At 49.4% G+C, this 13,586-nt stretch overlaps 2 protein-coding genes across 7 annotated transcripts in view; one reads left to right on the forward strand and one right to left on the reverse strand.

The window, feature by feature from the left end:
• Stan (protocadherin-like wing polarity protein stan) overlaps positions 1 to 12,277 on the forward strand; it is a 30,287-nt gene extending 18,010 nt beyond the window's left edge. For 3 of the 5 annotated variants that reach the window (XM_076898489.1, XM_076898490.1, XM_076898491.1), the window contains 2 exons: positions 76 to 649; positions 927 to 1,643. In XM_076898489.1, the coding sequence (XP_076754604.1) occupies positions 76 to 649; positions 927 to 957 (605 nt within the window). In that variant the 3' untranslated portion in view covers positions 958 to 1,643. Of the gene's footprint in view, positions 1 to 75; positions 650 to 926; positions 1,644 to 12,033 lie in introns of those variants that run through there. The other 2 variants (XM_076898492.1, XM_076898493.1) reach the window with 2 other exon arrangements.
• The window catches only part of Spg (dedicator of cytokinesis spg), a 30,091-nt gene continuing 18,721 nt past the window's right edge, over positions 2,217 to 13,586 (reverse strand). Inside the window, exons 5-18 of one of the 2 annotated variants that reach the window (XM_076898494.1) lie at positions 9,196 to 9,280; positions 8,282 to 8,740; positions 7,886 to 8,185; positions 7,598 to 7,802; positions 7,338 to 7,520; positions 5,523 to 7,248; positions 5,294 to 5,311; positions 5,051 to 5,213; positions 4,522 to 4,959; positions 4,300 to 4,441; positions 3,535 to 4,210; positions 3,075 to 3,436; positions 2,549 to 2,880; positions 2,217 to 2,446 (exon numbers count right to left, since the gene is read on the reverse strand). In XM_076898494.1, the coding sequence (XP_076754609.1) occupies positions 2,279 to 2,446; positions 2,549 to 2,880; positions 3,075 to 3,436; positions 3,535 to 4,210; positions 4,300 to 4,441; positions 4,522 to 4,959; positions 5,051 to 5,213; positions 5,294 to 5,311; positions 5,523 to 7,248; positions 7,338 to 7,520; positions 7,598 to 7,802; positions 7,886 to 8,185; positions 8,282 to 8,740; positions 9,196 to 9,280 (5,257 nt within the window). In that variant the 3' untranslated portion in view covers positions 2,217 to 2,278. The remainder of the gene's footprint in view (positions 2,447 to 2,548; positions 2,881 to 3,074; positions 3,437 to 3,534; positions 4,211 to 4,299; positions 4,442 to 4,521; positions 4,960 to 5,050; positions 5,214 to 5,293; positions 5,312 to 5,522; positions 7,249 to 7,337; positions 7,521 to 7,597; positions 7,803 to 7,885; positions 8,186 to 8,281; positions 8,741 to 9,195; positions 9,281 to 13,586) is intronic. The other variant, XM_076898495.1, reaches the window with a different exon arrangement.

Below are 13,586 nucleotides of genomic sequence, written 5' to 3' on the forward strand. Positions count from 1 at the left end.
TCGCTTTGACATAAATAGGATGCAGAAATATCTGAAGCCTCGCCATTGTCGTCTGAGTTCCCCGTTGTTTTCCAGTAATGGACGTACGCGGGAGTCAATGGTCCGGAGGCACCATGTCCGACAACGAGATGGCCTCGAACAAAACTTCGAGTCCCAACCCACTGCCTTATCCCGAAATGAGTTCGCCTCAGAAAAGCCAGCCGGATGAAAACTATTCCGAGGGTGAGGAGAAGATTCATCACCTGGGCGAAAAGTATCTGTTCCCGTACACGGCAGAAGAGGATCACACCATCTCGCCTACCCCGTACATGCTACCCATGTCTTCCCGCATTCTGGCATCCAGTATGAGCCACCACTCTCAAAACTCTAACCACGAGAATTTGAGCGGTTCGGATAGGTACGGAAGCCTGAAGAGGGGCCAGAGCCTGCACGGGTCTCAGCACGACAATCTCAGCGGATCGGAGAGATACGGTAGCTTGAAACGCGGAAAAATTACCCCAACCGTGTTAGGTGATTCGCCGGAATACATTCTACCGATGAGCGGTAGGATATTGTCAAGCTCGTTGACCCACGATCTACAGCACAGCAACGAGCTGGCTGCTCTTCGACAGCAACAACAGCAATACGAGCAAACTATTACGGAGACCGAGTGAGTATGCGACGCGTTATATTTCAAAGGAAATATTCCACTCGCCTGTGCAAACCATCACGATGACTAACATTATCTTATTTGCAATTTTATGCTTACTCTGGAAAACGAAAATATAATTAGCGAAGAGGTAAGCGTCTATAGAAGTGCTAATCAACTCCATGGAACGAGATACGAGATAGAATTCCCTCAAACTGGCACTGCTTTGTTAAATCGCGTAGAAAGTAAATATGTTTACGCGTCATTTGTAATCCAATTTCCGTTTCTATTGTTTCAGGAAGGATACTAACGCGGAAACGTCGGTATGACGTGCAGGACCGTGCTACAAACAAACACCGTACAAAGTAATATAACGTACTATTAGCTTAAACGATTAAATATATATATATATGTATGTATTATATATACATATATACATATAGATCTATATTTCTTAGAGCAATAACTGTTCTAAGGTATATTTTAAGAGCGGCCATGACTGTACTTACGAAGTTAGCCATATCGATTAGTATGTATGTGTGAGTGCCTATACGTATCTATATATACATACGCTTGTCGGTATTTAGTTTCGTGTGATTCCAAGCTTCGGTTCTCCGAAGCGACTCTTTCGATTCGTTCGTCGGTTATCGGGACCTGGAACTGACGATAACTCGGACGAACGGTCCGAAGGCAAATGATCTCTAGCTCGTTTCTCATCATTCGTGTAATTAACATCACTCTCTCCGGTACCTTAGTTTCTCGTTTCAGTATTGTGCAATGCATACATTCCACTTCCATTCCATATTTCGACTCTCTACTATCCTCTCTCCCTTTTTTTTATTTTTTTATTCTCTTTTTTATATATATTTTCTCCATTCTTTTTAAAGAAGTTTACACGACGCGTTTTTTTTTTTTTTTATACATGCCATGGAAGAAGCGTACAACTGTGCAGCGTAATTTTCATAGTTGTGTATATATTTATATGAAAAAAATGTGACAAAATACATAATTTATATATATCCTTCATCCGGTGATCGCGATCCGTTAGTTTTAATGTCCCGCTTGTTCGCCGTCTCCCCTTTCGTCGGTTGGCTTTGTCAGAGATATCGCGGTGTTCGCACGAATCTGTACCAGTCTCGTTGATAAAAATTACCTTTATTCTCATCGAAAATATAAATAAATTACAAAATATAGTCAGGTTAATATTCGGAAGATCGTCGCCTTTAAACGTAAAGTCAGCACAATATCGCGTCGTCGCTACCAGACGGGTTTCCGTTCAAGCGGAACAGAAGAACGAATACCGATGGTGATTGAAAGCGTTTTTTATTCATCGACGAGCCTCGTTTGTCCTCACCGTTTCGATACCGCGTTTCCAATGCTAAGGTACGTTATACACAGTTAGGTGGTAATCCATCTCGAGTTACGCATTAAAAGATTTTCATTTCGATTATTACAGGATTCCTCTTACGCGACAATAACGTATATTTATATTTATATGACGATGCGCAAGTGTCGGAGACTTTGCTGCGCGAACCCAAATTGGATCCAATTGTTAGTTACGTGCTTTTTACCCGTCAACGATATCGGATCTGCTCGACTGTGGCACACGCGCATCACAATTAAACGCTACGACTAGGAGATTCATCGTTGCTAGACAGTGCTCTCGGTATCGGACGCCATCGACAGCGTTTGCAGCTTCGGGACCGAGTAATTCTCCGAATGACCGTGAGACTGCGAACGATTCGATGCTCGTTCCAGGGTAGACGGAGCCGACGGGGTGTCTTGATGGGCCTTGGGTGGTATCGGCGGTGGACTTACCTAAAATATGGCAAACATTTTCACGCGATAAGGATCGAACGTTCGCGCAACGAACGATTACTGTTATGATTACCTCTATATATTACTGATACGTTTAATTACCTCTTGACCCGGCAAAGAGTGCGTGCCGCTCGCGAAGTTCCCCGTGGAGACGTTCAACGCGTTTATCACGGACGGTGGTGAGATATTCATGATATCGTTACACCTTGTCCGCGGCTCGAAGTCCTCGTAACCGAGGTTGTTTAAGTTGGTCAAATGCGACTGGAAATCTAGTAGACTGGCAGTCGATATGCCGCTGTCGCGGAGGTCGTTCGGCTCGTTCTGCGCCTCCGAATCGTCGTCCGTACTCCACTCCGCGTTACGTTTGTACGTTAAACGTTTCGGCGGTGCTGGCGGTACAACCGTGTTCGTGTTCGAGTCCCTCTTGTCCGGCGCTGAAACGTTTGATTAGATACAATTAGCTATCGGTCGTTGGAAACTCGAAAAATTCGATACTGCGCGCGGTTCGTGGACCAATCGACGACAAAATGATTCCAGTTCGCGCGCACAGATCAAATTACGCGTCGAGTACTGTTCGAAACGTTATTGACAAAGTTTCATTTGATTTGTAAGATGGCGCGAAACGTACTACATCCTCTGGGTGGCAACGGCGGCGCTGGTTCAGGACCAGGTTCGCTCCACGAAGTCCTCAGCCCGGTCTGATCGACGGCATCCGTTGGCGTGGGCAGAGAATGTCTCAGTGGGAACTTTGGGCTGAGAGGCTTGCTCAAAGTTCTCTGATGCGTAGGTCTAGGCGGAGTGGTCCCGTATCCCACTGAACGAGGCCGTACCTCTCGTTGCGGGATAGGCGGTGGTCCCCCGTCTACCTTCGTATAGAAACCTTCGTCCTCGGGAAGCCCGTCGCTGTCCGCGTGAGACATTCTAGAGCCGGCTGTTTCTAACGTAGCCGGCCGTTGTTTCTCGGTAACGGGTAGCGGAGGTAACGGTGAACTGGAAAGGTTTAAACGTAAGATAACAAACGAAAATAACAGGTTGTGCGTCTGAATTTATTTCTCTGCTCTAATTCTCTATTCGCAGCCGATAATTACTTGACGATGCTGTCCTGGTGGATGGTCCGTTGCCTTGCCAACGGGCCGAGGTTCTGCTTCAGCTGCGTGAACCTCTCGTTCAGTCTCTTGTGGAGCGGTTGCACACCGGCTGGCGCGATTTGCCCGTGCAAGTTCAACCCGGCCTCTAACACGCTCATTTGATCCAGGATCAAACCCTTCAGCCTGTTCACGTGTGGCACCATATCGGGATTTTGTCGGGCAAACTCGGCGGTTAGAAAGGCTTCCTGGTACTTGGTGATGCCGCCCATCACGTTCGCATCGATGATACCCTGCAGCCGCATGCTGAACGGGTTTATGTTTCGATGGGGTTCGGCAGTGTATTGCGCGACCAGTCTTCTTAATTCACGTTCCACGGTCAACATAGTCTCGCAGGCGTACTGTACAGGCGCCAGTAGCTCGGACCTCTTCTCGATCACCTCGAACCACCTGAGTATTCCAGGCAGCTTCGCCTCGGTGGTTAACGTTGTCCTCTCGATCCAGAGGGACTTGAACTCGTTCTCGCGATCGACGGGGCCCCTGTGAAGCGGTCGATCGAAGATGAACTTACGGACGTCGTTCACCAGATAGAACGCGACCACTCGATCCGGCACCTCTGCTCCGCGACAGGCTAGACTGCTCTCTTCGGGGATCGGTTTCACGTTGCATATTTGTATATCTAAAACGACACGTTTCCGTAATCGTGACAAGGTACAGAGCTCTGCTCGTTGAATAAAGGAGAGAAGGTATACGTATAAGTAGGCTTACACTGTCCCTCGGAGGAAAGAATGCTCTCGTCGGGCGGAGAGTTCTTCATCAGTATTTGTGCGCTTGGAAATTCAGTCTGCAGTCGTTGCGTGAATGCCCCTATTCTCTCGTACTCTAGACCGCGATAAATGAACAGCTTATTCTGTAAGATCATAACCGGGAGGATTACCAGTCTCGTTCGTCGAGGAGAAAATGTCTCCGCATAGACAGGATGGCACCTACCCTAACAAAGAGAGGGAAACTAAGACCGTAGAAGCCTACTCTAAAATACTCCGGTTCCGGTCGAAGCTGCGTCAGTATGTTATCGAGAAACTCGGCTTGCAACTTCAACACGTGACTCAGTTTCGCGTAATCGTACAGTCTGGTCTCGTATAGCACCGCCAGCTCTTTGCACAAAGGGATCCCCTTCTCCCAGCACTTGCCACGATCCAAATAGTAGATTATCTTATGATACAGGACCTCCTTTCTCTGCCATTCCGGCTGTTGGGGATGAGAATGATCCGACGGCAAAATCGTGGAACCCCAGCCGAGCTGGTCGGCGTACAGCTTCATCGTAAAGCCAGCTTCCGTGTAATTTTCAGCCGCCAGATGCAGGTCGTGCAGTTTATAAATGTAACGCAGGTACATCTCCTTTCGGTTAAACTCGTTCTTATAGAAATTCTTTGGGAAGAATAAGGAGAGAATTGTTAATCTCGTATTCTTTTTTTCCATTTCCTCTAGATTCAAGTACCATCTCCCATTTTCCGCTTACCAGTAAATTAACGGTACACGACATACGCTTGTCCCGATTCTCGTCCCCCTGAATTACGCTCCTGTAGTCCAACAGTCTTTCCAGTAAACGCGTAATTGACGTGATGAAAGCGGTTCCGCTGTCCTTCCAGGCTGGATCTTCTGACTGCACTCTGTCCAATAATCTGCGGACAGAAATAGAACACGATGATTTAAACGTTCCGTTCGCGTGGACACGAGAATACGCTCACACCGATGCACTTACACGGCGCTAAGATGCTCCCTAACGTGGCATGAAATTTAGAAAACGGAAGTCGGATGACAAACAATTTTAATTACCGGTACGATTGTCATCAATTAGCTCGTGACGCGCGTTTAACTTTCTACACCTCGTTACGGCTCAAATATCACTGTCTCTATCCGCGCGTGACGAGCTAATAGATTCAAATGGAATCTTCAATTAGAAATATCGTGAGAAAACGATGAATACTCACATGGTATTGAATAATTGTCTGTACTCATCGTCACCTTTGTTCTCGCTGATCAAGATATCAAGTTTATCGATCAACTCGGATTCCACGGACCTGAAGCTGCCACGTGCTCTCTGTTCGCACTCCATCATGTCGAAGAAAATGTGCAAGGTGGCCTTTCTTAGCTCGCTTTCGGGCACCAGAGTTACCTCTAGGAACGGCCCGACCATTCCAGGTATAAACTCCAACTTACGGTCGCCCAAGTGGGACCACATCGAGAGTATTTGAAAGCCCATCAACACTCTCATGTCCCCGTACTTCTCGACGATCTTTTCGCGCTTCACCTCGGAGAATTGTTCGAGCTGGAGAGACGGCTGGGTGAGATACGCTACGGCTAGATTAAAGTACGTCGACCAGAGTTGAGAATCGAAGCTACCGTGCAAGAAACGAAAGGCGAGAGGCTGCGCGAGCTCTTGCAGCGACTTGAGAATTACGTTGTTCGCCTGCATCCTAATTACCAGCCAGTCAGGCGGGAACACCTCCTGCCTGACGAGATCGCGGAGTACCAAGAACACTCTCAGAAGAAAATCCTTCAACGGTTTTCGTTCGCCGGCGTGAGCCAGCTCCTCCCAGAGTCGAGCGTAGTGATACTCGTCGAGTAGCTGCAACAGCCCTATCAGGCAAGCCACCAGACAGCCCAACACCGGCCCGCTGGTGTTTATCACGATCAGAATCGTCTGTATCAACACGTCCAGAATCGAGAGACATAACGTCTCCACGTCGTGGTGGATGCAGTTGTTCACTTTGTTCGTATCCCGTCCCCTTTTGTGCAAGAAGCTCAGGATCTCGCCGAGGATCTCAGTGCAGGATCGAAGCTCCTCGCGTCGAACCAGATGAATCCTCAAGTGTCTGCACATCGTGACCAGCAACAGATTCCTGCTCTCGTCGTCCTCTTGGAACAAAGAGGATGTGGTCAGATTCTTGATAGCGGTCAGCTTGGCCTGTGTCAGTTGCGGCGGCGGTTCCCGTGGCATCGAGTCGAGCATCGTGCAGGTCAGCTTCGCCACCTCCAACACGGGCAGCACGGCGATCAATTGCTCGAATACCGCTGAGATCGAGTAAAGTAAAGCTATCTGGGAATGAAGCACCATCTCGTACGGAATGCCCAGCATCTTGTTCAACGCGGCGAACACGCAATAGAGATCTCGCTTGAAGCTGTCCTCGTACTGGCCGGCGGTGGCTCTGGCGAACAACAAACGGCTCTGGATGATGAACTTGAAAATGTACTCCAAGGACCGGAAACACTTGATTATAGGCTCCTGTTTCTCCGCAGCGGTCACCCAGTCCGCGCAATGTTGCACGCTGCTCAGGAGACCCTTGTAGACCAGCGCGGCTGCGAAGTGACCGGAAATGTACGCGTCCATCACCGGCTTGAAGTGCTCGAACTTGGAATCCTCGAGCAGGCTGAAGATGGAGACGAGCACCTGGAAGACCAGGCCCGAATGAGCCGTGGAGTTCCCATCTTCCGTGTGAAACATCGAGAAGAGCGCGTCCAAGATGTCCTGCAGGAATTTCACCAACTCCTCGCCGTCCAGCCGCAACACGCGACCGAGAGCCTCCGAGATTTGTTCCGGGTGCGCCTTCCATTGGAGCAGGCTCAGCAGATCGACGTTTTGCGTCAGCTTCGTGCTGCACAGCAACGTGTGCACGAATACGGCCTCCTTCGCGGACCTGGAGAACGCTGGCGAACCTGACCGATAAACGTAAAGCGAAACGCGTGAAACGAAACCACGCGGATCTCGATTCTCAGAAACTGTTCACCGATATCCTTAAAGGTACCTGTTGCGTTCGGTTCTCGAGCGCTGCTGGGCAAAGACAGGTAACTCAACGAGTCCAACTTGGACCGATCCTCGCACTTGTAGATGTACAGCTCGTGGGGACCATCCTGAAGCGTGGCTCCTCCGGGTTCCATGAGACGCACGAACGCGAACGAGAACAGCTTCTTGTCGTTCTTCTCCCGTGCTACATCCGCAAAGTAACTCCGTGTTAACAACGATGATCGTATGTAATCGATACTCGAAGGAATTCCCGTTACATACTTGAACAGTGGCGAAACTCGAAGCGAACGTGGCTCCCGTAAAACTTGTCTATAGGTATCGCCAATCGAACCGTCTCTGCCCACGACGGGCTGTTGTGATGGTATATGACCAAGCTTTGGTATTCGGAGCTACCCTCCGCTCCTGCGGCGCCGAACAAGCATCCCTCCAAAGGCTGTCCGTCCGCGTCCAGGACCAGGATGGTCACCTACGAACCACGATATTTAAGTATCAACGCATTCTCGATGCCAAACCAGACTGAACCAGACTACGTCTCGTTAATGACGACACCTCGATGTTCTTGCCCGTCGATTTTCCGCCTCGTTCGAACTCGCCGCGTTCCAGTTTCAGGTACAAGTCGTTACGCACGTCGCCAGGCATGATCACGTCGGAAAAGCCAAGCTTCTTCGTCAGGCAGATATTTTTGAACAGCAGAGGATTCTCCTCCCGGACCTGTGACAATTCGCCGTGCAGCATGCGCAACGAGATCACTATCCCGTAATTAGGCTGCCCCGGGAGCGGGGAACACTTGTTGTTGCGAATTATCTGCTCGTGGAGCTGATGGAAGTCCTTCTCTTCCCCTTGGCACACCTGGAATGGAAATGATCGGGATCGTTGGGTCGTTTCTCACGTTTAGAATTGGAATTCCGACAGAAGAGAAACCGTAGGAGGAAGAATAGCGTTTACCTTGAACGTCATCTCGAGTTCCTCGTTGTGATCTTGCGTGGCTTCGGCGAGCGAGAGCACGGCTACGCCATGGGGTCGCCTGTAAGTGGCGGTCCCCGCTTTGTTTTTGCTCGAGTCGGAGTAGAGCATTCTCCCGCATCGCATCACGTGCGCGACCATGTACAGATCCCTGCTAAGGTCCGAGTTACCGAGGTCCGTGAAGATCGTGCAGTTCCCGTGGATCTTCTCGATGAAGCTGGAGAACCCCTCCTTCGAGATACGCACCAGGAAACGCTCGCTCAAGTATTGATTCCGTTTCGCGTCGTACAGAGAGAAGTAGATCTCCGCGTCCTCGCCGATCGAGTGGCCGAAATCCTTCATATAGAAGTAGAGGTGATGCGTCAGGACCTTCTTGTGCTCTTTACGCCGTAGAGTACCTCTAGCCGAAGCTCCCTGCGAGTTCTCCGCGCTTTGGACGTGCTGAAATCGACAAACTCTCACCGGTCCTGTTCGTATGCGAGAAACGTTCTCCAGCTTCGCGACAAACTATTCGAACGATGAATTACGAGCATGGGGAGTCTCGATCGATCCGTGGGGCATTGAAAATTTCACGTCGCGCGGCCGTTCGCGTGCGTCGAATCTACCCCCGAGGCCCCGGCTTCGTTTCGATTCTAGCCAAGCATTCGAAATGGTCAACGCTCTGGCTAGAATTTCAACGAACCCCAACGATACACGCGCAACGAAATACGTGCACGGGTACGTATCCTTTCCTTCTCCTTTATCTCTCCATCGTTTCATCGTTTTCCCCCCTTTCCTTCTCGAGCGCGGAGTCAGCCGGTTCGGTACGCTCGCTGGGTCACGTTTCTCGCACGGTTTTTCGGCCGGTCGTAGCGCCTACTCTAACAAAAGTATCGTTGGAACTCTGTTTTAATTACCACGTGATAAAGCTCGACGACTGACATCGTATCCGGGTCCACCATGTGGGCCCCCTGACGGGGCACCAGGTCCAAGCCCAACTTTCTGAAACATTCAAAGCGAACATGGTTCCGCATGAACGAATTCGAAGAAGAGGAAGAAGATCCATCGGATCGAATTGAACTAGGTTTTTGCGTCGGTTTCCAAAGTTTACGTCTGAAGCGGTCGAGCGGTATACTTAACTTCCCATGACCCCAGACGGCCGCATGCCATAGGGCCGACGTGTTCGCGAACGCGCGTCGGGGCCCTACAGCCCCGGCTACTCGCCAGGATCCTCGCGTGGCCCCTTCACCTCGCAGGAATGCAGCTATACGCCGCACGCTTCGTCTCGCCTCCGACTCTTCGCCTCTCTAGCCGCGCGTTTACATGCATTTCTGTCGGAATTTGCATCGACGAACGAGCAGCTCTTTTTCTTTTTCTTCTTCTCTTTTTCACGAGAGAAGTCAATTTCGCTCTGACGTAGACGCGTTAATCGCGAACATCGATCCGCTCGATAATGACCTGGGAATCTCGAACGTGCCGATAGCGTTCGATGACCCTGCGCCATAACCGTGTTAGGGAAATCCTGTGCTCGTTGGTCGCGTTCATACGCGACATTGCTGTATAAAGTCTATCTGTGGGTCTACGATCCTGTTCGTTCGGTACGCCCTCGCAAACCTCCCAGCTACGACGGTATATGTATATCTTACCGACATCCGCTCGAGTCTTTCTCGAAAGACAAAAGAATGTTTTAATAGAACAGAAAGAATATTCAATGTATCTCTCTGTGCGCAAGAATTAAAAAAACAAAAAATCAACGTTCTTCGGTGGGTTTTCGGTGGAAATTCGAAAAGGCCGTCTCACGGTACGGTCCTGAGGATCCTGAAAGGTCCCCCCCTCGGGACCCTGTTGATGGAATGCCGGTTGAGCAGGCAGACTTCGATGCGTGGAGACAGGTACAGGCAATGTCCGCCACGTCGTTGGGACCTATGTCCCATTCCAAAGATATCGGATATATTCAGCCCGCTCGAGTGCTTCCCTCGTCGCTCGTTTCTCACCGAGCCAGCCGAGTTGCCTCGAGACACCTACCCCCGGTCCCTTTTCGATGATATTGCCAGACTTACCAACTGTTCCAACCCGTCGCCGGTGAAACTTACGATTACTGCTCGCCGGATTAATCTTCGGCGAGCGTTGATTACGCAACGCGCAGCAAAATTGAGGTAATCGAAACGGACAGCGATAATGAAAGACCGTGAGGAGACGGGACGTTGGAACCGGTTATCGCCGGTTAAACGAATCGGAGGCTCAATTGTAAAGGAAATATAATCGGTCGAAATTTCGAAACCTTTTATTCCAACGACTCTTCCAAAACTTCGCACCTCCGACCGGCTCGGATAAATTATTGCCTCGGGAACTTTCCATTACGGCCTACGTTTCCTCGAACTTACGACCACCGGACGAACAACCGAGAATCCAGAGAACGAAGACACTCGAAACAATTGAAACGCAGCGAAAGCGATTTTAAGACGGTTTACGCTCCGGCTAATTTAGGTTGCGAGTCGACGAAATTGCCGACTGCTGAACTTTTCACCTGCCAGGCGAATCCTCCGCGAACTTCGGTAGCTTTAAACGCTGTAATTATGCAGGTACCGCCCGCGAGTTGGTGGACTCCTGTTTCTGTTTCAAACTGACAATCAATTATTTACCCGACGTTCGCTTCGCCCAGCTCTTTGCGCTCTCCTTTATACATATTATATATTCCGCCTTAGTCCTCTCGCTATGCAACAAGCTAATTAACTCTGCTTTTTTCCTGTTCTCGGTCAAATATCAGAGGTTCGTGCGAGTCCAGATGCAAAAAGGTTACATTCCTTGGCATTTACGAAGCGATACGAAATAATCAAAATTTCTTTCTTCGGCTACCGATATTCATTATCGAAGAGTAACTCCCTTTTTTTTCTCACTTACTGGTTAGCATTATCGGTAACGACCGCTCGGTGTCAACCAACGTCGATAACAAGGAGATACGTTTCATCGCGTAGTTTTTTTTATCACGTGGAAGTAAGGAAAATGTAATTATCGAGAAAATGGAGCGGTTACGATCGCGTGTTACGCGATGGTAACGGGAAGGATGGTCGTGTAAGAGGAAAATTCGTAGCTGCATTGGACGGCGCGGAGCGGTTTCACGAGGCCGTGTAAAACGGCCTTAATAGGAGTGTTTCCTGATCCCGGAACGAGTAACGAGACTCGTACGTATAGGAAAGGGTTCGTGGGAAGAGGAACGTCGAGTCTGGCTCGCCCGAGGGTACGCTCGCACACAGTCGCGCGTTATACGTGCTCGAACACGAACGGTCTGGCCGCGGCGACTCGTGCCCGCGCTCCCGTCGCTCCCTGGCTGCAGTTGCAGTTTCGTGCCGCCTCGGCCTCTCCGGCTGAAGATACACAGCAGCGGCGATAGTAGTAATAGATGTCAGGGCCAAATCCTCCAGCCCCCACGATCTCAATTAGATCAAATAACGCGTGATTAAGCGCGATTAGCCGCGAACCTTTCTCAGTTTTTCGTCGCTCTCCATATTCGTTTCATATTTCTTACCTACGATCATTCGCGTCTCTAAATCCGACACCTACGAAACGTACTCGCATCTGTTACGAAAGGATGCTCGTCGACGCGAGCCTAAAGAGACGCGATGCGACGCAGAGTAGAGATCTTCTCTACCCTGGGACGGGAATTAAAAAAGAGGAGATATAGAGCTCGGTTCGCAATAGCACGCGTACGCTTATTAAGTTTGACGATCGCTACCATTCATTAAATTTCTTTCAAGCAAGGTAGCAGCGTGTCGGTAGCCACGCTTACCATGGAACTCCCCATACCTAAGCGCTTTTTTCCCCTCGGCCGACGCGTTACCTCTCTCATCGTACAGCCCTGGGCCGGAGTAGAACAACGCCAGCACCGTGCTACGCCGAGGCGAGGGCAAAAAGAAAAGGACTACCTTACGGGGAGAATAGTGTGCCAGCGTTTCCCAACCTTTGCCAACCTTTTCCTGGCCACCCGCTTCCATTTTCAGAAATCCATTCTCTCATCTACCTGCAATAATTTTAATGGCACTGTCTTACCGTGGTTTCTACTTAGAACTCGAACGTTCCTTCGCAAGATGAATATAATTCGTGTAACGCGTGCAACTCTAGTCGGTGGATTCGGAGAATCCCAAGGATTGGGAAACCCTGAAACAGAGGTCCCGAACGTGGGTTATGCGGCCGGCCGTTTTCGCCCCATACCCATCGCATTATTCCAACAAGGAAGCTATACGTTAGATCGAAAGACGGACGAAGAGGGACGAGAAAGCAAGACGCGTAGAGGGCAGTGCACGCTTGCCAGAGCCCGCGGGGCACGCTCATTAGAAATAATAATAATTATTACGACACGGGTAATAAATGTTGCTGTTTGTTCGATACGTGCCCAAAACTGGGGTGTAACTTAACCACCGATGACACCTGCTAATTAAGTATATGATACATATGATATATTATACGAGCGATTTAGTTTTTGTCCACCGCCAGACTTGATACACCGAGGCGTGAAACCGTCCAGCCTGATTCCAAGTGTGACGTAAACTTTTCAAAGGATCCGACGAGAAAAAATCCTGTCGTCCGCGGTCGTTACGCAGAACCGTTAGCCGTGCGTGGATGCGAGCAAATCGAGTAGCATAACCAGCGTTACATCAGAAATTTATTAAACGAGGTTATGCAAATTTTATATTCACTAGAGGACAAGGTCGTTCTACACGAAGCGCTACTTTGTATCGTCGAGCGTATTTCAAATAATTCCATAGGCTCGTGATGAAACATTATTATCGCGATAAAGTTGAAAAACCGTTCGAGACGAAAGAAGGAACGACGAAACAATATCTTAACAGCGTGTCAAGAATTTGGTGGACTTCCTAATAATCCGTTTAAGAAGGTTGAACGTGTGATTTCATTTGTGAAGTGAAAAGAAAAAATCGAAGAAGCAAAGAGAAAGGAGGCCGAAAGGGGAGGACGCACGAGGAGAAGTTTTAAAGAGCCAAAGTGTACCTTCTCTTACAGAGGGGAACAGGTTCCCGGCATGGTTACCGTGTATTCACCGAGCTGAAAACCTTGAGCTCCACGGACAGAGAAAGAAACATGTTTCCCCTCTGTTCTCTGATGCTGCGGATGCGGTTGCTCTTTACAGACCCGGTGATACCAATCGAAAATTTCGACTCGAACTCGCCCGAGATAGAGGCTGGTTCGACACGCGGAAAATAAAACGGATGAAATTTGTACACCTTGCATGTATTCGTATCTGAAAGTTACAGGATACAACGTTTAGGGAACAACGTTTTCCGGTGCGACGATT

The sequence above is a fragment of the Xylocopa sonorina genome, chromosome 7, assembly GCF_050948175.1.
Source record: "Xylocopa sonorina isolate GNS202 chromosome 7, iyXylSono1_principal, whole genome shotgun sequence".
Classification (NCBI taxonomy): domain Eukaryota; kingdom Metazoa; phylum Arthropoda; class Insecta; order Hymenoptera; family Apidae; genus Xylocopa; species Xylocopa sonorina.